Source organism: Erithacus rubecula (genome assembly GCF_903797595.1).
Source record: "Erithacus rubecula genome assembly, contig: SUPER_Z_unloc_4, whole genome shotgun sequence".
Taxonomy (NCBI): domain Eukaryota; kingdom Metazoa; phylum Chordata; class Aves; order Passeriformes; family Muscicapidae; genus Erithacus; species Erithacus rubecula.
In genome coordinates this window covers 488,738-511,609 of record NW_027635670.1, presented here as the reverse complement: position 1 = coordinate 511,609, position 22,872 = coordinate 488,738, and the positions used below count along the sequence as shown (strand labels likewise).

Below are 22,872 nucleotides of genomic sequence, written 5' to 3'. Positions count from 1 at the left end.
ACTTATTGTGAAAAGTACCAGTTTATACTTGGGCTGCACAGATGTCAATGCAGAGCAAGTTCCCTAAATTCATGAAGTGCACAAACTCTGAATGTATTTCTGTGGGTATCCCTGCTTCTCTGCCTGAAGGCCTTGGAGAGCTTGTCCCTTGCTTTCAGCTTTGGCAAGTGACAGAAACTTCTCTGTGAGGTGAGAGTGTTAGAAACGCAGTGACTAACAGTGATTTCTGTCTAAGGAGGATTTCTCTTCATCTAGTGCTTCTAGTTGTATTTCACCAAAGCCACTGGAAGTACTACTTCTATTACAAAGAAATAACATGAACAAAGATTGGCATTCTAATTTGGTATACCTGAAGAAGTGAAATATGCTGAATCAGTTGTGGCTGAGAACTTAATCAAAGAGTAACACTTTGTTAATGGAATTTAATTAAAAAGAAAGAAGAAGGAAAATAGGCCATCTTCAAGAGCTTCAAGAGCTTCACTCCTAAGAAATTAATTCATTTCAAATCATGAAAAAACCTCTATAGTTCTGGCTTAACTTTGCTGTCTCTCAGGTGCATGGATGTATGTGTGTGTGCTCAGACCTACTGAGAACCCTGGAGATGTAGCCTCCACTCAATACAGATTGCAGCAGCGGGATATAGAGCAGTCACTGTCTGTTAAAAAATAAAGTTGCAGCTAAAATTGATAAAAGATTTTCTGCCCGTGTGTGCTCATGTGTAGGGGACTCTGTAACACGTTGTGTGCTTTAGTTGCAAATTGTCCAGGAGATAGTTAAACTTTTCTGGCACTCTGTTTATTAAGACGTTTATTTATCACATTTGGTCTAGGCCACTGTCCAGTATAACTATACACCCACAGTGTAGGATTAGAGATGAACATTTGCTCCAGCTTTCCTCACAGCTCTCACGACCATAGGAACATGTCACATGTGACTGGTGCATGCCTCAGTCCTGCTACAGTGGATCACACTACTGCAAACCAGCTGAGAGGCAATTTAAACAGTCCTGTTTCCCTGCAGACCCAGTACTAAAGGGAAGTGTTCCCAGAGAGACTCAGAGGAGGTCCAGAAAAGCAGGAGTTCTGATAGTCCATGAATTCGGGTTTGTGCTCAGTTACAGAAAATGAGTGCAAAGGCAGAAATATGGCCATAGGATTATATCCTTAGTGATCAGAGAATCCCCCTAAAGTCAATGGGACATTTTGACTTCAGAGAATCAAAGTTTTATCTTTTTAATTTAAATCAATTTAAGTTTTATCTCTTTCAGGTTCCCTTAGAAATAATGCATTATTCTTAGTTTTTTACCATTTTTTTCTCTCCCAGCTCTAAATCATCGAGCCCTAAGTGCACCCCACATTTCCAAGATTTTTCATCTTCTTCTAACACAAAGGAAGAAAACACCTAGAGCAGAGGGAGCGCTACATAGCAAATTGCCTGTCTCTGATCTGACAGCAAAATTCAGTGGCTCTGGGATTTACCTCTCTTCCTTTCCAAAAGGAAACTAGGGCTCCTAAATTGCTAGGATTTTACACAAGTACTGCCATCTGTCATTTGTGGCACCTACAACAGAGGGATGAGGGTGACAGTGAGAGATTATGTAGTCTAACAAATCAGCTGACACAACTGGAATAGATGCACCATAAAATATTTGGATTAGTGCACAGGCAAATTATATTTTCAGTGTTTAAAAAGAAGTAGAAAATGCCTCTTAATGCTGCAGTGGATTGTTGGACCATCTGTAGAGCTGCAGTCTTGCAGTTCTGGTATGTACTGGTTTCGTATTATAGTGTGCTTAAATTTCATCGCAGGATCGCATCTCACTCGAGTGACATTTAGGAATAAACTCAACTTGTGCTAAATACACATTACTTCTTTTAGCTGTTAGATGAAATCATACATAATATATAGGAGATGGAAAAGCTATACTGCATTGATCCTTGTGGCTGGTACAAATATCTTTGTACCAACATGTCTAGTGATTTAGTGAACCACTAAGTGTATAGCTCTTTTCTGCTCTGATTATTTTCTACCAGATAGAAATTTAGAGTCTTAGCTTTCTTCTTGCCCTTACATTCTTTGAATAAATATATGTATATAAGCACAACCTCAACTTGATCTTGAATGCAGTCATCTTATTTTTTTTTCCTCATGAATGAATGTGTGGGAACTTCTTTCATCCTTGAGTTTCCTAGAAGTTGCTGTAAGCTCTCCAAGGAGCAGACATCTTCACAAGCACTCAAAACAAAAGTAGTCTCTGCATTGCATGTCAACTGAAATCTAATTCACTTACTCCTTTGGTGTTAATGCTTTTGCTTGTTTCAAACTCACTTATCTCCTATGTAGGATATTTTTTATTAAGATATAATTGACTGTAGATTTCCAAGTTTGAATCTCATTTACTCTTTCTTATTTTTCTAATCTTTGCAGTCCTGTGACATTATGTCTCAGTCGTCATTGATACTTTGTCACTTCTTTCAGTTTAGAAGTGTTTCTTAATTACCATGCCATGAACCTTCTATTTCAGATTATTAAGAAAATGTTAAATGCTTGTAAAGCAAGTAGTAATAATGGCCACTGCTGCACCTGACTAAAATACTTGCTGCAATTGCATATATTACTATAGTATTTACATTTGGCTTGCTATTCAGCAGTAAGTTCTCTGTAAAATCCAAGCAACTTTCCTTGTCAATTTGACTCAGTTATAAAAATAATATTTTCTAAGGTACTCTATGATATAATTTATACATCATTTACATACTCTTCTTCACATATTAATTTTCTAGTTTCACCAAAAACTAATCTAAATGGTTAAAGTTACTTTGATCTTTTACAGTTCTATGCTTTCATTTGAATGTGAAAGTGTTCTTTTTCACAAACATGCATTCATCTACAGAAGACTTTGTAGTGGAAATGGAAATTGTCCAACTTTACAGTTTTGAAATGCAAAATTTTTTTATGCAGCAACTGTTTTGACACATAGTATTAGAATGGAATGGCAAGGAAAAGATAGCTTTCTTGTATTGCATGCTTACTGGTATCTGTATACTGTGCTAGCAAATAGGCATGGGAGAAAAATATGCTGACAGATTAAAGTTATATAGGTTTCTGTTGTACATACTTAGTATTATTATATTTCTCCAGATTAGTTAAGTATACCAAGACACAACTGCACATTATCTGATCTCTAGGAGAAGCAGGGTAGGGAATGCTTCCTATAGAAGAGAGAGTTAAGTACAACAAAAGTTTTAATTTTTTTCAGACACAGTCACAAATTTTTCATGTAGCTGTCAGTGCTTTTGATGGAGAGAAGTTGTACAAAATCAGTTAGTTCCCCATTAGGCACAGCCCTCATCTATATTCCATTTCCTGTTACAAAAGAAAACCTCAAAGCATAAAGACATCACTCCAAAGCTCATAAATACACATATGGGAGCAGAACCTCAGCTTGGCATCAAGTGCAGTTCCAGTCCAGATACCTTTTCTTCAAAGGGATGTATTTTTGTCCTTTACTCAAAGCATCTTGATATGAATTTGGGTGGTCAGAACACAAAATAGGTGGGGTGCAGTGACCAGATGAGTTAGGCAGGCTCTGTCACTGCCTGTCTTTGTGTTATGATCCAGATGTGTTCCATCAGCCAGTGGTGCTGCCAGCATGGGAGACACCCACATGCTGAGGGCTCATGGTGCCAGGGACTTTGTCAGAGTGATCCTGTTTCTCCATGACCACTGTGCTATCTACACATCTGGGAAGGCAGAAATGATGTTGTGGGAGCTCAAACCATAGGGTGAAATCTGCTTGCCATGTCAAAAGCAAGAATTTGGTCATTTGCAGAACGGCTTTCTCCTCACACAGGTGGTGGGTGGGAAATTCTGAAGTGAGATAAGAGCTTCAGTTCCTGGTGGCAGTGCTTGCTCTCAAGTGTGGTTTTAAATTAGGAGGCATTAAAGGCTTATTTTTAGACTCGGTGAAATTAAAATACTATCTTGTTTAAATATATGTGCATTATATTATCTGCCACTGAGCTAAATGTGAATTTTCCTCACTAAATATGTGGCTCCAATCTTGGTCAGTAATAGTTAATGGAAAAGCTTCCCTGTCTTAACTGCAGCTGAGATTGCCAGCCTGTGATTTCTTAAGGACAAGATAAAATTATTAGCCAACACAGCTGTGGAGAAAGCAGATTGGTTAAGTATTCACTGCAAGTCAGACTAAAGGGTGCCCTGTGGCTGTGTATATGTAGGTAGTCAGTAAGACACCTTTGGAGACCATGTAGCCCAGCCTCTACAATTACAGATGAAAGTGTTGTTTATATATTTACATGACATTTCTTCAACATCAGGCCTCTAGGAAGGTACCCAGTGGCTTAGAGAGCCTACATTCCTACCAAAATTAAAGTAAGGTTGGTGAACTTAGGTTTGACCTTCCCTTTCCCCAGTCCTTCTAAGCCTGCCCTGCTGTGTATATCTTAGAGTGGGCTGTAAGTCCCTAGGACAGATGCCTAACGTGGATTGGAGGCATCACCTGCTTTATATTGTAGAGCACAACTGTTTTGACCTGGACACATAGACTGAAAAATGATAGTAAAGGAAAAGCCTACATTTTGTTTAAACTTACTCAGGATAGGTATGTAAAAGTTCTCTTTGTGACCACAAATTACATTCTGTGCATTTGTAACTTAGTCATAATTTAGATGGGTTCATATATTCATCTCAGGACCACAGTGAACAACTTTATATTCTGCAAAGCTCTTTAATTTTGATATTGTATCCACACATTATTGTACAAGCAGGAGTTATTTCCTTCTCTCTCCTTGAAGATCTTCAACTGTAAACGTTCTGAAATCCTCTGCTGAGGTAGTATTTGAAAGCCAGTCCCTCACCTTCTCCTTTCAGCAGAAATCTTCTCATTAACTTCAGAAGAATTTAGTTTACTCCTCTATGTCTATACTTCCATGGATGTCCACAAGACTTAATGTTGGATATGCAATATATAGATATATATCAGCATCAAACTACTATCTTAAAAAGTCCACTATCCTTTGGTTTTGGAAGCACTTCTCCATGTGATAAGTAATTCTCTTTGCAAAACCACTTCTCCAATCTGATAAGCATTTCTCAACCCTTTATCTCCAGGGTTTGTTCCCTGTGCCAGATCATGTGTTAACAGACAGCTTACTGAACATATATTGGTCAATTAGATGCTTTTAAAAGAGATACTCCAAACAACATTCAAAATGCAGTGAGATCACTAATTAAAGCCCATACCTAAGGTGACAATAACATCTATGTTTATGTTCCCTTTACATAGCCACCACCCACCCTGCAGTGAAACAGAAATTATGTTTTTTGTAGTCCTGTGTAATGTTCTTCTGCTTCTTTTTCTGGACCATGGTTTAAATATTCCTTCTACCTACATGACAGTCAAAATTTTACAGGACTGCTGTCTACACCCTGGCAGCTGTATGTAAGAGAAGCAATGTTGCCATCTAGTGAGCATTTAAAATATGCAATGCGCATTTTTCACACATGCCATCAGGGCATGTATCTTCGTTATCTTCGTTACCTCTTTAAAGATGATGATTCAGATACATTCCTATTTCAATTCTGTACTCAGTTCACGTGGCAACACTTAAAACTTCAGCTTGCTTTACAAATGAACTAAAAATACACATAGATTGGTATTAAAGACCTTATCTATGGCCTACATTTTTAACACATCATAATATAGTTATTTAAAGAGATCAAATTTCTAATCATTTAAAGAATTTAGAAATGTTCCTTTTCTCCAAAGACGAGAATATTTTCTTCCATGACCAAATTTGGCAAAATAGGTTCATTGTACAGAGATTCCAAAGAAAAGCAGTTAGAAATCAACCATTTTTAGCAATCAGAATATGTAAAATACCGTATCATATATCCCATATATTACCACATATCATGCCAATCTTTTCAGAAATAACACTGTGCTGTGAATATTGTCAGATTACAAATCACACAGAAAGATCAATGTAAATCAAATGGTGTAGTAAGTATTGAGGCACACTGTTGCTGCCAGTTGTAAGAATTGACTTTTGGCTGGTTCCCTGTCATATGCTTTGGACCAGCAATGTCAATAGCAGAAGAAATGCTAAAAAAGACTTGCTCTGCAAGTAATGCTTAAAAAAAAAAGACAAGCAGGTGCTAGAGCACAGAGGGCCTGGGGTGTGTAAATCAAATATGTTGTCTTCCAGGATTGTGACTCGCACACAGCCCACAAAGAGTCAAATTGCAGATGAGAATCGAGAGGTCAAGGCAGTGATGCTTTAGGAATCACTTTAGTATATGGAAATTGCATACTATCTGCTAAAATTGCTATGGGTTGAACTAGTGGTTACTTGTTGCTTTTGTCCTCATCTGTGTAACCCTTTTGTGGACTTAGTGTCAGCTTTCCCATTAGTCTTTTTTGTCTGGTGTTTCTAGGCAGACAACCCCAAAAATTGCAAGGTAATTGTACTTTCTGAAAGCATAAGCTGTGGTCCCAGTTATATTTCTTTGTCATCCTGGACTGCACTGGTTGATCATTCCTTAATTCTAAGGCACAAAGAAGGCATCAGAAGTTTGGGGTTACAAATGCATCATCCTGTTTGACTTGTCCAGTTTTTCACACTCTGTGCTTTCTGTCTGCTAACATTAATCACTCACTTAATGCTTTTCTCTACTTTCCACTTCATTCCTGAGAATAAGGTAATTCTGCTTGTTTTGCATTTTTGATGCCATTTCCAGCTTTTATAGGTAATGATGTCTTTCATCAGTCCATTCACAGAACAGCAACAATTCCTTTTGTACAAGAGTGAACAGATATGAGAAAGAATTGAAGTGAAATGCATGACAGAGGAACATAGATGTGCATAATGGAAAAATTCAATGTGACAAGACGTAGAGCTCAGAGACAAATGCTGAAACTGATTATCAGAATGCAGATTTTATAGTGCCATAACCTTTGAGGAATGCAAGTCACATGTAAATGGGAATAGTTAATCCAAGATACTGAGGCAAGGAGACCTGTCTTGTGTTCCTTTTTCCTGTGACTGCATGGGTAGCTTTTCCTCTGATCAGTGAACATTCTGTCATTGCTTACGATAACCAAGTTATTCCACTTTCTGACACTGTACACTAACATCACTTTCATCCAACTCATTTACCACACTACAGGAAAATAGAACCATTGTAGAATGTTTTGTCATTACTTTTTAATCTGTTTCTGTAGATAGATTGCTTAAAATCTTTATAGACAGCTAATTTGAAGACTGTGACAATGAAACAAGTGCTAAAAGATAATAATCTCTCCCAGCTTTTTGCAGGCTATGACAGGGCAAACCCTCATAAACATGGTTTAAAACAAGTAATATTTTAATTCTTCCATATATATTTGTCAGTTTAATAGAGAAAAATGTCCACTTCAGGTAATGTATGCTTAAAAAATTGTAAAAACTGAAACCACTTTCTTGCTCCAGAATAGTCTCATTTTAATATAAAGTCCTATTTGTGAAGCCTATGCTGGAAAAAGCTAAGAAACAGCTCCTGCCAATAAACTTGTTGTAGTTTTATATGGTGTCTTTAGAGTCCGTTTGAACTATAGCTATTTCCTTGGTTAGTGCTGCCAGTTAAATGATTTCTAATTTTTGCTAAATTGGCTGAGTCCCGGGAGAAGTATTACTAAGTAGAGACCATTAAGCATTTATAAAAATCCTCTAGAATCTAACAGAATTCTGGGTCCATCCTCTAGGTTCCTTAAGATAAGGACTTCATTCCATTGTACTGCCAGTTCTATTAATTTATTAGCACTTTTTAGAAAGGCAAATAAAGCACTGATTTCTTTTGAAGGAGAGAGAGAGGAAACAGAGAATTCATACATGTAACATTTACTCTTCGTGCACTCTGTTTGTGACATTAAGCATTCAATAACTTAAACATAGAAAAAGTTATTCCTGAACTAAATTCTAGCATTTCTAGTCTCATATGAGTGTTTTTATGTTTCCTACTATCTTCCTAGGCTGCATTGTGTGTGGTATTGCAAATGTATTAAACAAATAGGCATTATGAAACTAGCATGTTTTTAAAGGGAAATACGTTTTGCATTATGGCATTGAGAATGTCATAGACAGATGAAAAATGAAATGAGCTTTTTGCAACCACTTTCAGGAAAAATTGTTCCTGTTCTTCTGAAAAAAAAAAAAAAAGGCTTTTCATCCAGTTAATGTAAAAAATAGGGACCTATTATTCATTTATTAGTGTTTTACAGCAACCACAAAGGTATTTTTTCTTTATTAGCTGTGTCAGTGTCTCTACAACTGTCAAAGAATTTAAGAATAATCCCAATTCAATGAATTCATTGATTCAGTTTTCAAAAATATTCATTTTGTAGTCATAATAACCTTGAATTAGTACAAGAAAGTGCTGATCCAATGCTATCTTGCCAAGTTTTTAGGTCCTAGAACAGAGATTTTACTTAGAATGCCTGGCTGGAGTTTTGTTATGTATGCTTACAGCAGCCAGCCAAAGCTGTGATGTTACTGCAGCATTAATTCAAAGTGGATCCCTGCAAGAGCTCAACTTAGAATATAAGCTGAGATAAGCTCTTAGCTACCCAGCTGGATCCTAAGGGTAAGTGGCAAATTAAAGATTCATTATTCATTTTAATTGAAGAAGATTATCAGTGTTTTAGAAGACACACTTCAAAGTTTTTCAGTTCCCTGTGCAAAAGAAGGGAATGCTGAGGAAAACTGGAGTCTCTCCTGAGAAAAGAGAGACAATTGAAAGAACTAAGGAGCCTGTAGGAAACAAATGCTGCTGTAGATAATTTCCACTTAGCAGGCCAAATTCACAGCTGGTGAATGTTGTCTGCACTCCATGGATTATGTCCATCCCCACCAGCATTGCACTTGACCTCAAGTGGGAGTTTTGCCTCACTATTGTAGTTGGAGATCTCTGAATATTGCAAGGAAGTGCCTGAAAAAGGCAGGACTGGTTTTATGTGCTGATGGTAGGCCTCTGTGGGTCTGTGGTACGCTGATTTTGATTGCTATCTAGGTTGCAATGTTCAGTTTTCTGTATGTACTTTTATTTAAGCAATTTCTTCTCTACTGATGCAATAAATGTTTGAGCAGTTGTAATCTTTGGAGAGTGCCTTTTGTGAGGTAACTCTTGAAATCTAAAATTAGCAATTGCAGTAGGAGAGAAAGAAAAAGAAGTGGGGGAAGCAAGATCCTGTCAGGGCAAACAAAACTGGAAACAGAAAAGGTCATTTTGGAAGCAATGAGCTGTAGTCCCAAGTTTATGCACTATTGCTCTTCTCTTGCAACATATGCTTTTGGCCTGTTTTGTTGATGAAATGGGGCTTTTACAGCCTTTCTGCCTCCTCAGTCCTTCTGTCAGGGCTGTGCAATGACCCCTCAACTACTCTCCAGCTTCAAGGAAATGAAGGAGCAGTCTCAGACATTTAAGTTCCTACAAGTTTTGGAGAAGTGACTACTCAGTAGGCAAAAGAGACAGATAGCTTTAGGGAAAGGCAGAAGGCACAGCCCAGTCCCACATTCACCCCTGAAGGCAGTGGCAGATGATCAGTCAAACTGAGCAGACTGGTCCCTCGTGCCCATGAATGATGGCTGTTACCCACCCAGACCCCGGGGATGGGAGCTCAGAGGGGAGTGGCAAGTGATATTTGATGCTTATGTAGAGATCCAGTGTATATCTTATTTCACTGGGAAATCCTCACAGAGTCAAGTTGTTTGGTTCTGTCTTCTGTTTTAGGTAGGGCAGGACAAATGTAAAATCCATTTCTTTTCCTGAAACAGCATTGATCTCTCGTGGTCCTGTTCAGCTCTCTGATGTACAGTTTTCAGCTTCTTCTAGACATCTCCTACTATACATTAAACTTTTCTGGTTTTTTTGATTGCTGCATTGCAAATTGCAGTTAAATTATCTACCCATTGGTCTGGCACCTCTCAAGGCCTCACCAGATCCTGGTACAGAAAGGGCAGCACACCCTGTGCAGCATGGAGTGGGGACCTGCCTGACCTCTCAGGTTTCTGCTCTCTGGCCATGCCAGCAAACACCATCTGGATTTCCTTGTCCCCTAAGGACAGATAAGTCTCTACAGCTAGAATAGTGGGCCATTATAGAAAGCCAGTCAGACACATGCAGGACAGTGATAAAATGTAAGTTGACATCCCATGACATACTTTGTTTGAGTGTTTCTGGTTTTTTGTAACTCATTGGTTACAATTATTGCCAGTTTCCTTGACTGAGCATGTTGTTTCTCGCTTCTCTCTCTGGAAGCAAGCACATCTTTCTAAATTTTGGGGGTTTTTTAATGAAGCAAAGCATTTGTAGAAAAAGTGTCCGGTTTTCAAGAAAAAATTTCAAGGTACCAACACTAAGAAAATTAGAATTAATTTAGAATGAAGCTGCCTAATGCAAATGCTCGCACATCCCAGTGTATACCAGAGTCTGGATACTGGGAACATGATTTTCTGTGGACTGTGTTTCCCAGACAGAGTCGATCTGCTAGGATATGCTGTGATTTTCATGTATCAAGTGATTAAGATATGACATTTAGCTCCAAGGTAATAAACCCAGTATGCAGGCAAAAGGGAAGGAGTAAAGCACCTGGTCTACATTTATGTTTATGTACTGTGGCAGACAGATAAGCTTTACAAATCCTGCAGTTTACAGGTTGGTAGTATACTCATCCAGGCTCTGGAATTCTTCTGTTAGAATTGCTAATTTTCACTCAATAGTTTAAGCATCTGGTCCTTAGAAAATAAAATATTGCAGACTTTGATTCCCACACCCATGTGGCTAGAATCATCTCTTTTGTTTTCCTTTCCATACAGCAAACCTTCTGTAACTTACATAAAATGGGAGCTGACAATATTTCAAGTGGTAATGCAGTTCACTTTGAAGTCATAGCAATAGAATTCTCTTTTGTGGTCCTTGGAGTCCATCCAAGCAGGATTTCTAGTTGTATACATGCAGTTACAAGCAGATGGGGACCCTCGAAATCTGTTTTCCAAGATTTTCGAAAACAAAGTCAACTGAAAGTCAAGACATGATATGTGAAGTAATTTTAGTGGATCCCACTAGCCTGAGAAGAGGAGGAACAGATCTATTAGATTTTGACCCCTGCAGGGCACCTCCATAGACTTTAGGCCTCTTCATCAAGGCATTTTCTCTCTTCCTATGGTGTATAGATATTCTCTTGTGGCCCCCATTGCCAATTTCTTTCTTGTTTTACTAAAATAACTAATCTGTTGAACTTGTGGTCAGCATATTTCAGAGCTGCCAGGTCTCACAGAAATTCATATATTTTGAGTACAGGACTGCACCTGTGATAGGACAGTTTTACAGATATCATTTATATTGTTGCCAATTTGGGTTTAGGAATGTCATTTTCCTTGGGATTTGCCAAGATGTGTACTGACTCCAGTTCATTAGCAAAAAGATGCTAAAATCTGGAAATGTCAGGGAAGAAACAAAAGGCCAGGGTCTGTGAAACCCTTTAAGAGTGACATACTTTGCTGTGTCTGTGTTGGATCTCACATTGCAGGACCATCTGAGAAGTCGGTGTCTACTTCTTTTACTTTTTGCATCTTGCCAGCCCTACCACCCGGTTGTAGGCTGTATTTGTATAAAGCTCCTTCCAGGGACTCCAGCACGGAATGTAAGCTGTGCTCCTTTGCTGAATGAGCAGTCCCCTTCTCCTCAGAGACCCAGTGTACCCTTTCTGTCACACACTCAGCCTTGCCTCGCCTGCGGCACGAGAGTTTCAAGTCTGTCTTGCACCTGATTCCTCTTTGAATGTCAGCATTCAGAGCTGCTGCTTGCTGCCATTGCCCCCGGTCTTTTCACATCTAAATTGGTTTTAATGTTAGCTCAACATAAGCATAAGTACGTAAGGAAAAGATGCACGGGGTAAAACACAGGATACCATCCCTAGGAAGCCCTGGAGAGTTTCTCAGCTCTTCATTCCTCAGGGAAATACATAAATACTAGGAAAAGGAGGAGAGTTGAGGAGCTCTGCAGTAGTGTAGAACTGCTAATCAAATGTATTTTGAAGTTAGTGAAATCAAAACGTCTTCTTTTCATATTTTTGACATCAGGTCACTTTATTGGATTAGAAATCTATATGCAGTAATATGAAATTATGTGAGATGTTTGTTTTAAGAGAGATGCCCACTTATCTCCAAGATTTTTATTATAAAATGCAATGCCCTACCATCAAAGGTCACGACTTCGTCTAACCTCCCATGAAAGAGCAGTGCATAGATCACTCTGTTAATACAGACTCATAGTTATCTTTAGGCTGGAGTCAGTTCTTCCATCGGGAAGCCGAAAGATAATATTGACCTATAAAAGGATAGCTGCAGAAATTTAATCAAGCAGGTTTTATTTTTCCTATACAAACTTGCACCTTTCTATACCAGGTAGCACCTTTCTACTGAGTCTCAGTTTATTAACTGTGAGAGTAGCATGGGCATCTATTGTTCTAATAGCACTCCTCTAGCAGTTACAGGGAACATATACTTCTACATTCCTTTTCCAGCTTCCATTCTTGCAGATGGTTCTAAGTTCAGTCAGTATTTGGCCAAGGAAGCAGACTTACTTTGGAATTCCAGGCTCCAGATCCCTACACTGTATGCAAACTTGAGGATCTGAACAACTTGGTACACCTAATTCTTTCCATTTCCCTTGCTCACGTTTGGCTAGCACTTTGTCAATGTCCTTCTCCCTTTTATGACAAATGTCTTCTGCCCAATGCTGGTTCTGCTGCAAATGCTTCAATTCACTTCCATAGCTTCAATGTTGCTCCTTTGGCTTAAGCAAAGTTTTCAGGCTGAAGCAATGAGCTTCATTAGACGTGTAGGTCCCAAAGCTGCAAAATAGGAAATCATTCATTTTCTGTAATATGTTTAATCACAGTATGTCAATTCCTAATGCTAATGAATTAATGTTGGAAGTTTTTTGAAAATTTTTTTAATCCATGGAAGTGGCTTTAAGGGATAAAGTCTGCTTTAAAATACTTGTCTAAGAAGTTAACTCATAGTTTCTGTGGGTTTCCATGGCAACATTGAATGCTTCCTTTTCTGCTTTGCATCCTGCATTCCATGTTATGAAGTAGTTTCTATGACTGCAATTTCAGGATAACTTTAAAGTAGCTTAGTACTGTATGTGAGATTTATGTCCTCCATCTCCTTCTAAACCCCAGGATACTACTTTTAGATTTCACCCCTTGCTAAAACCAGTCTCCATGTTCTTGCTCATCAAATTCAATCAGAAAATTATCCAGCCTAAAGCTAACTGGAGAAAAAAAGAGAGCTGTTTCCTCTTATTTATGAGTCACACGAAGGTAATCCAAATGTTAATGGCAAGTTCAAGCAGTCAGTCAATTTCTGAGAGACCTGACAGTTCTGAAACCTGCTGACCACTGAGTTCAGTAGGTTAGTTATTTTAGTAGAACTAGAAAGAAATGGACAATGAAGAAAGAAAGCAAACACCTACACACAGCAGGAGGTGCCCTGCTGGGGTGATAATCAACAACAGTGTTCCTTCTCTTCTCCAGGCTAGAAGAGTCTACCAGTTACTGCTTAGGTTTGGGGCAGACAAAAGAAATTGGGGTAAACAGGGTCTTCAAGTTATATTTATTTAAACGTATTAAATTACTTTCCGAATAAAGATTCTGTATACTTTCACAAAAATCATTGCTATTTTCATCTACACATCCACTGGTTATCAAGATCATTTGGCTTGGGGCGGAATACTGAAACATTTTGCAATAATTAATTTCAGAATTAAAAACAAATGAGAAAGATAGCATTGAAAAGAAAATACTAATTTCTTAAATGTGCTTTTTCCAGAAACTTCAATGTGTTCAACATTTTGCTGTTGTGGGTGTTCACTGTTCACTGTTTCATGCAAGCAATTTTTTATTCTCCTTTTCACAGATCGAATTGCACAGAATATCATTAAATCTCATTTGGAGACATGTCAATATACAATGGAGGAATTACATCAGCTAGCATGGCAGACCCACACATATGAAGAAATAAAAGTTTACCAGAGCAAGGTACTATCCTGTAATATACTTTTTCTTCTACTTGAAATTGTTAAGAGAGTAATTTATTTGACAAGAATACACTGATGAGTTTTGTACAGGTCAAAATACAGTTTTTCAATATCTTTGGGGAACTGGTTACTGAGAGCAAAGCAGTGGCACATCATAAAAAGAAGCAGAAGCATATTGGGCTATTTGTTAAAGCTTAGGTATGGTCATGAAATCCAGTCTTCTGTGCTTCTTATTAAAGATCTAAACCTCATGCACAAATTCAGTTAACTTCAATGTGATTATGATTGGATCCTCTGTTGAAGGATTTTAAGAAAGTAAGACAACATAACCTTGTTTCCCTATAATTTTGAAAACACATCTGTGTTTTATATGAACAAAAAACACCTGTCACTTAAGACAGTAGATAATAACAAGCTGAAAGTACTCCTTAGATCGAAGCTGTTCAGTATTGGCTGGAAAAATTATCTCGTTACACTACAATTTTGTTCAGCTTCTGTGATTGTCGGGTCAAGTTCAGACTATTTCTACTGTCACATCTTCACATGTTTAGTCAACAGAAACCTCTGTGCCTCATGCACTGGCTTCATTAGCAATGAGTCTTGAGTCAGACTTCAGTTGGCACATTAGCTGGTCATGTAAGACACAGGAGAGTCTTCAGCTTGTTCTTTGAAATCTGAGAGGCTATGCAGAATTTGAAGGAACAAAAACACACCACAGCTTGCTGAGCTGTGATATAAAACCAAGAACATCCATTTGCATTTGCACACATGTGTGCAAAGAAAATGATTACCAGGAAGTCAAAATGTTTATGTAATCTATGTTCAGGTACTTCAATTATATATTTTAAGTTCCGAACTAGGAAAAATATTCTGTTGAATAAATTAATAGCATTGTGCCAGTCCTTGCCTAAGAGTGCTGTGGAATGTGAACATTTTTTGTGCCACTGTTAGTTTGTCCTGCACAAGAGCCAACATTAGAACCACATTTTAACACTGGTCAGTGCATTCTGCTCCTTTGAAGAGGCAATGCCATTGTTCAGATGAGTGGGGCAATGACTTATGAAAACAGCCTTCTGGTGAAATGTGTTGGAGACCTAGAGGAAAAGAGATGCTGCTAGCTCTGATGGGTGTGGAGTGTGGGGAGTGCTGCTGTCTGCAAGGCCACCTGAGGAACTTAATGCACTGATGTACCTGCTTGCTCACCACTTTGCTTTTCCATGTCTGTTTTCCTGGAAGACAAGAGAAGCTCTATGGCAGCAGTGTGCCATTCAGATCACTCATGCTATCCAGTATGTGGTGGAGTTTGCAAAGCGCATAACAGGCTTCATGGAGCTCTGCCAGAATGACCAAATTCTCCTTCTTAAGTCAGGTGGGTAAGCACCAGAGGCTTGAGACTAGTTTAGCACCCTGCACCCTAGAAATGTGTTCTCCTGTCTTTTCCTGCAAATCATTTTTATCTTGAAGGACCGCTAATTTCTGTCTGTTGCTTTAAGTACATTAACTGTACTGTATTTTTTCCACATTAATGATGTTACTCTCTTCTGATCCCCTCCCCTCTACAGTCAGTTGTGGTTTTCAAGTACACACACACACACATACATACATGCACAACCATTGCAAAAACTGCAGTCTCCAACCTGACATGTGGTGGAAGGAACCTCCAAATTGAGCTGGTCGAATCAGTCATCTGCCACCCTGTAAAATCCCCACTTGTCATTAGTGAAATGAAGGCAGGCTCACTGGGGCCTGCCTCTGGTCATCTTTAATCTTTTTAATGAGACTAGAGAAATACTCTACAGCCAGTGCACAGGAGGGAAAATTCCTGCTGGTGTCAGTTGGTTTCAGAGTAAATGAGAGCAGATTATGGCAGTGTGCTCCAGCCATGCTCTCTCTGCATGCTGGGTTTGCATGTATGTGCATAAAGGCAAGGGGGAAATGGCTTTCCTTGCTCATCAAGGGACTCAGTAATTTCTGTCCTCCAAAAGAATCCTGACTTATCAAGATTTATCATGACTGTGCAGTAACACTGCCAAGCCCAGGAGGACAAAAAGGCACGACTAAGTGAACCACAAGATCCACGACTGATAATTAACTACATTTGCCCTATTGTATCAGTTTCTTGCTCCCTCCATGTGCAAAAGGTAGGATGCTATGTGAAGCAGCTTGTTAAAACTTAAGAAGTGCTTCTATCTGAAGTGAGATCTCTTCGCTGAGGCTGAAAGCCTGTGTGATTCAGCACACCCTACTCAGAATAGTCTGTGATTTCTGTGTTTGAATGGACCCACAGGGATCATAGAGTCAAGTTTTTCAGTGAATGGCCCAAACAGAGATGAAATAATGCCACAACCCTGGCATTATTAGGACCACACTCCAACTGACTGAGCTAACCTCAGTGGCAAAACCAGAATCACAGACGATTCTAAGGTGGAGGGGATCCAACAAGGATCATCAGGTCCGGCTCTGAAGTGGTCCATAGGACAATCAAACCCATAACCTTGGCATTACAGCACCATGACTGTCTTGTCGAGGAACTGGGCTCTGATGATGGGCACAGCTGCAAAGGGAAGTGGGACAGAGACACAGGGAACATACAGGCAAACTCCTTGATAAAGGGAGTTGTACCACAAAAACTATTCTTTTAATCTCGTAGTGATTTTGAAAATTTGGCAGGTACCAGTGCACCCCTAGGAAACTTCATTTGACTGGCAAAACTAACAACACAACTGCACCTTCAGGAAAGGATTTATTTCACTCTACTGCTGGAAAACATTGTTAAGCTATAGCATATAAAAATATGCCAGGTTTCATTTTCTTTTTTTCTGTTAATGCTGACCAAGAGTTAGAATATGAGAACTTTTCTTTCAAAAGCATGTCTGTGGAAGAATCCTCAGATTCAAGTTCATCTTACAGAAGATCTGGATTTAGTTAAGGAATCTTAAAATTCTTCCTTCCACTTTTCCATTTGCATATTTCTGCAGTTAGGAAATAATATGCAAAGATAAAGAGTGAAAAAAGAAGTTCTTCTTTCTCTAGTCAACAACCAATAAAACAGAAAAAGGAAAACAAACAAGAAGTAAAATCTGTTTTATGGTTGCTCTTGGCAGAGCTTCAGCTTGTACTTTCTCTCTAAAAATGCTTTGTGATGTTCTTCCTCTCCAGCCAAAATAAGCTGGGATTTTTATATCCCTGGAAAAAGGCTGCTTTTTATTTATAATAAAAAAAAAAAAAAATAAATAAAAATAAAAAAAAAAGTTTAATTATTTAAAATTTAACTGAATTTTTTTACTGAAATTATATTCTGCAAAGGGTGAAAAAGTCAACCTGTAGAAAAAGTGGTTAGACTGGACCAGAAATGACCCCTTCCTATACTCAAAGCAGACAGAAATTTTTTTTTCTCACATTCATAGATGTATAATCTAGATGTCTTCAGAGAGTATCTGTCCCTTCTGATGTTTTTAAGGACTGATGGCTTTGTAAATGTCTTCTTGAGATTCCTCTATTCTGCTGTTAGGCAATAATACCTGGTACCTTTGCTCTTTTTTCTGTCTGCTAGGCTGCTTGGAAGTGGTTTTGGTGAGAATGTGCCGTGCCTTCAACCCGCTTAACAATACTGTTCTGTTTGAAGGAAAGTATGGAGGGATGCAAATGTTTAAAGCTTTGGGTATGTTGCTCTTCTTTTTTTCCAACCAATTACATTGAGCCACATAGCAAGAAATTTGTCTTTATGAGAATAGTGGAAATCTCCAGTAAATGTTGAATCCTCAAGTCTCCAAATGACTAGGTTGGAACAGAAAAAGAAAAAATAAGGTGACTTCATTAGCTGCTAACAATGTTAGGTGTTTTTATCTAATAAAAAAAAGAGCAGCAAGAGGGTTTTTTAAAATAGATTACTTGCCTTCTGAAGTTTTGATGAACCATGACTTTATGGCAGGAGCCAAGCTATTTATCTTTACTGTTCAATTACACTTGATGTATCAAATCACTCCCACTAATTGTGTCCTGCAGAAGGCAATTTTAGTCCCAGCAAACGGGGATACTAAAATAATGTACTGGGACAAAATATAAATAAGGGCTCGCTGAAAATACTGTTTTGCCTAAAAGTAAGTTCATTTAGATTAATGTACTGAAAAATTAATTTTTCTTCAGTTTCTCAACAGATGATGTTGAGTGCCACCTGAAATGTTACTAGTGAAATGTTTGTGTTTTCTGCATCCATCAGACTGATATCAGAAATTGATTCAGAACCAAACTCAAAGAGGGATGTTGCATTCAAATGTACATATTTAACTCATATATAGATTTTTTCTTAGTCTGTCATAAGCATACTGTTTCTTTACAAGTTTAAAGCATTTATGAATGTGTATTGGTTGATTTATTTTTATCTCTATGATGCTTTTGCAAATTTTCATAAACATTTGTACTGTTAATTAGTAAAATTATATATGAAAGTTATTTAGGGCTGGTCCTTCCTCAGCCTTAGGCTTAATATCTGTTTAGAAATACCAATTCTTGCCTCATTGGGAAAAGAGTACTCTCTTCTAAAATGTCTGTGCAGTTTTTGTACTTGACCCTAATTCTTGATAATTTTTTTTGCTTCAGCATACATTTTAGTGCTATTTTCAGCTTAGGTGGAAAAAACACTTGCTTTAGCAGTACAGAAATTCAGGAGCAACGTTTTCTGACACCAAAACAATCCCTGCAGGTTGAAGAGCTGATTTCTAGCATTAGTTTTGTCCTCTTTGGTCTGCAGGTTCTGATGATCTGGTAAATGAAGCGTTTGACTTTGCAAAGAATTTATGTTCCTTACAGCTGACTGAGGAGGAGATTGCCTTGTTTTCATCTGCTGTGTTGATATCACCAGGTAATTTTTCATTCCAAACACTGATTTTTTTCCCTCTTTATCCACATCTGTTTCTACATACTTAAATAGCTGTTAATGAATAATAATGTTAAGCAATGTTATTTAAATAAATAAATAATTTTACACAATGTATTTTTAAGCAGTGGAAGAATACTTGAATTATCCAAATAGACCATCAGGAATTATGTATACTGGAGATAGATCCAAGATGTGACAGACATGGAGCAGGATCCTGCAGACAAGAAATGCAGGCTGGCCTTCCTCCAGGCCATAAGAAGAGAGGCATGTTGCTCCAGAGGTGCAAGTTCCTCCTTGCTTTTTCAGGGTGCATAAAGGTCACCACCCTGAGAGTAGGTTATATAGTGCATTGTTGTGTTGGGCTTTTTTCTTGGGTATGAGAACATAAGCAGCAAAATTTGGTGTGTAGTCCTGTCTGAACTTCATTCTAGGTGAGAAGTAGTGACTAGAAGTACAACATGCACTTTTTCATGTAATCATATATCATATCTCTACACAGGCAAGCATGCATTTCAGGGAGTGATGGCTGGCTGACCATAGAGGAGACTTTTGTGATTAAGTTGACTCAGAAGGTGTGCCTAGTATACAAGCTCACAGTTTGGTGTGAGATTTTTAAATATGCTTCAGGAAATGTAGACACACCATATCATCCAAGGGTAACCTCTTGAATAGCCTTTCAAAAAACCCACACCATTAATTATTTTTCCAACTTTTTCTGCTGAAGACTTCTTCTAGGTTGCCTTGTGCTTTTTGCACATTTGTGCTGGAGATGATGTTAGTCAGAATTAGACTATCACAGAGGGTGTCAACACATTAATTCTCATCGTTAACAACAGCTACTGAAAGAACTCTACTACTTTCTTTTTTCCCTTTGAGCAGTTCTTGCCATTGCCTTCTCAGAAGTGAAGTAGTTAAGCCAATGACTCTTCATGAGGTTACACCAAAACATTGCACATACAACCCTCTAAACAGTGATTTTCATCTCAAAGGTGTCCCAGCTGTGCTCTCAACTAGTTCTGTTTCTGTGGCCGCTGATGGCACAGGATCCATTGGCTTACTTTCAGGGAACACAGTTCTCTAACATTTACAAAATATTGTTTTCTTTTCCTGATCATCTGTTAAGTAACTGAGGTTTGTTTTTGTTTCTTTTCACAGTACTTAACAATCAGCTCTTTTCATACACTTCTCCCCAGAGACATACAGACAAATGTCAGAATTGTGCTACTCCTGTGATGAAATATTGCTCGTTCCCAGCCTGTGTGGCATGTGTGCTCATTGAAGTGGTTAACTTAAATAATTCCTGGGACTTATTTTAGAGATGGGGAATGGGTGAAAGAAAAGTGAAAGGAGTTTTTCCTGAATTTTTTCAATTTGTACATGAAGATTCATGCCTGTAATATAAAGAAGTTTTCTCATTTTCCATTTGAAAGCTAAAATCTATATGCAAGAATTGGTCAGGATTAAAGGGAAAAAAAACCAGTCTGCAGTGTGGGAAAACAGAAGGTGCAGTGGTGCTGCAAGCATGCTGCATTAATGGATTTGGATTGTCTTGGGGTCTGCTGCTTGTCTTTCTGTGTGTTTGTCTCCAGAATCTATGACTTGTGAGAAAATAGATCATAAGGGCAACCTCCTTCACCTGGGGTTTGGGTCCAGTAGAAGCCATACAGGTTTTAAAACAACTGCATAGCTGTTATTCTTCCAGATAATCTTGCACTTTGTGTTGTTTGAAAAGAGAACACTTTTTAATAATGAAAACCTTGCACTTTGCTATTCTTTTGAATTATTGAAGTAATTCTCTTGGAGAAAGCCACTCCTTTTTATTTAGAATATATTTTGTCTCATAATGTTAGCCTAGTAAACAATGCGATATATTAATGTTTGAATATTATATTCTCTTATTTGCAAAGAACTGTTTTGATCAGTAAGTTTATTATTTATGTATTAAGGCACTGAGATAACATGACATGTTTATTACCTAACCAGTATGAAATTAGAACACTGATTGCACCAACAGAGAATAATGAAAGGTTGAGCTGTGTTTCATTTGTTCCCATCTTTATGCCTAGCATCCTGTTTTAAGCAAAGAGATGCAAAGCCAGCACTGCATTCCTGGATGTTTTGTATGTGTTAATTAAGCACTCAGGTGATCCTTTAATGAATTAGGACACTTTGACTCTGAAATCATGTCTTTAATTGCCATCCAGTCCTTCCTCGTGAGAATTATGATTCCTGTGGATACTTGCCAGCACAGTAATCTCTGTGCACCATGAGCATGTCCCACATCTGTGCATTCTTTAACTTTCATTTTCCTTTTTCTCAGATCGAGCCTGGTTAATAGAGCCAAGGAAGGTCCAGAAGCTTCAGGAAAAAATTTACTTTGCACTTCAACATGTTATTCAGAAGAACCACCTCGATGAGGAGACATTGACAAAGGTGAGTTCTTTAAACAAAATGCCGAGCAATCCTCAAGTGTGACTCTTCTTTCTGCAGCCATTTCTATGTGTATTGCCACATTAATGTAAGACAAAAGAAATGCACTATGTGCTGCCATGCATAGAAGATAGACTTATTTGAATCTTGTCCCTGTTGCCTCTTACTCCCTTTTTTCGTTCAATTTACTAATAATTTTAATTAATACCTGTAAATAATGCAACTTCCTTTAAAAAGCGCTTGTTGAGGCTGTTCCTTATTAAATGTATTTTGGGCCCTTGGCTAAAACTTTGGGGGCAGCTGTTTCCAGGCTCTTATAGAAAGAACAATGTCTAGACTTTTGGATGAGTTTTAATGGAGCTTAGAGTATCACTTCAGTTACTCAGCAAAATATTAACATAGTTAATTAAAAGTGTAATTTATACAGAATATACTTCTTCCACCTTCTTCCTTTTTTTTTTTTTTTGTTTCAATGTCTTACAGTTAATAGCCAAGATACCAACAATTACTGCACTTTGCAACTTGCACGGAGAGAAACTGCAGGTATTTAAGCAATCTCATCCAGACATAGTGAACACACTGTTTCCTCCATTATACAAGGAGCTTTTCAATCCAGACTCAACCACTGGCTGCAAGTGAAGGGGATAATAGGATTTTCACGTAGTCATGGAATGCATCACTAGTAAGACAAAAAGAAATGTTTTCATGAAGAAATTATTAAAAATGTCATTACTGCAACACTAGGAATGTCCTGCACTTAATAGAATTATTTTTCACCGCTACAGTTTGAAGAATGTAAATATGCAACTCTGAGTGGGGATGTCGTTTTTCTCTTTTGTTTACTTTTTTTTTATTATTATTTTTGAACTGACAATGAATATACAAATATAGGACACTGGGTGTTACCTTTTTTTTTTTAATTTACTTTTATTGAGGGATGTTTTGGGAGACAGCTGTTCCTAGAATTTTATTGTAGATATACATGATAATAGAGCAGTACTTTGCAGTATTACTCTTGCTGTTTATTGTTCAAATATAATTTAAGAAAAATTCCACTTATTAGACTGCCTAGTTCTATGTTTTTAGATAGTTTAATGCATGTGGAAATTTGTAGCTGTGTTGGAAATTATGGTGCATATATGGAAGACACACACACTCACATATATATGTACATATATATATGTATGTATATATGTATGTATGCATTATATGCATACATGCTGTAACTTCAGATCACATGCCTACATTTAAAGAATGCTCAACCCAGCTGCCATGTATTTCTTACTCTCCAAGTAATGTACTAGATTTACTTTGGGCAATCAGGATTTGCCTTGCCAGCGTTAAATTGTCAGCTGCCAATGTGTAATGACAGGATCACTTCTGAGATGCGTGTAATGTAGTGCATGTGTGCTGTGTGTAAAGCAAACATCAGGAATGTATCAATGGTGCAAAAGCCTTGT

General features: G+C 37.9%; 1 protein-coding gene across 1 annotated transcript in view; it reads left to right on the top strand.

Moving 5' to 3' along the window:
• Positions 1 to 22,290, top strand: part of RORB (RAR related orphan receptor B) — a 126,603-nt gene extending 104,313 nt beyond the window's left edge. The window contains exons 5-10 of the mRNA XM_079331463.1: positions 13,983 to 14,104; positions 15,340 to 15,472; positions 17,657 to 17,764; positions 18,854 to 18,964; positions 21,303 to 21,415; positions 21,896 to 22,290. Of these exons, the coding sequence (XP_079187589.1) occupies positions 13,983 to 14,104; positions 15,340 to 15,472; positions 17,657 to 17,764; positions 18,854 to 18,964; positions 21,303 to 21,415; positions 21,896 to 22,051 (743 nt within the window). The 3' untranslated portion in view covers positions 22,052 to 22,290. The remainder of the gene's footprint in view (positions 1 to 13,982; positions 14,105 to 15,339; positions 15,473 to 17,656; positions 17,765 to 18,853; positions 18,965 to 21,302; positions 21,416 to 21,895) is intronic.
• Positions 22,291 to 22,872: the final 582 nt, after the last annotated feature.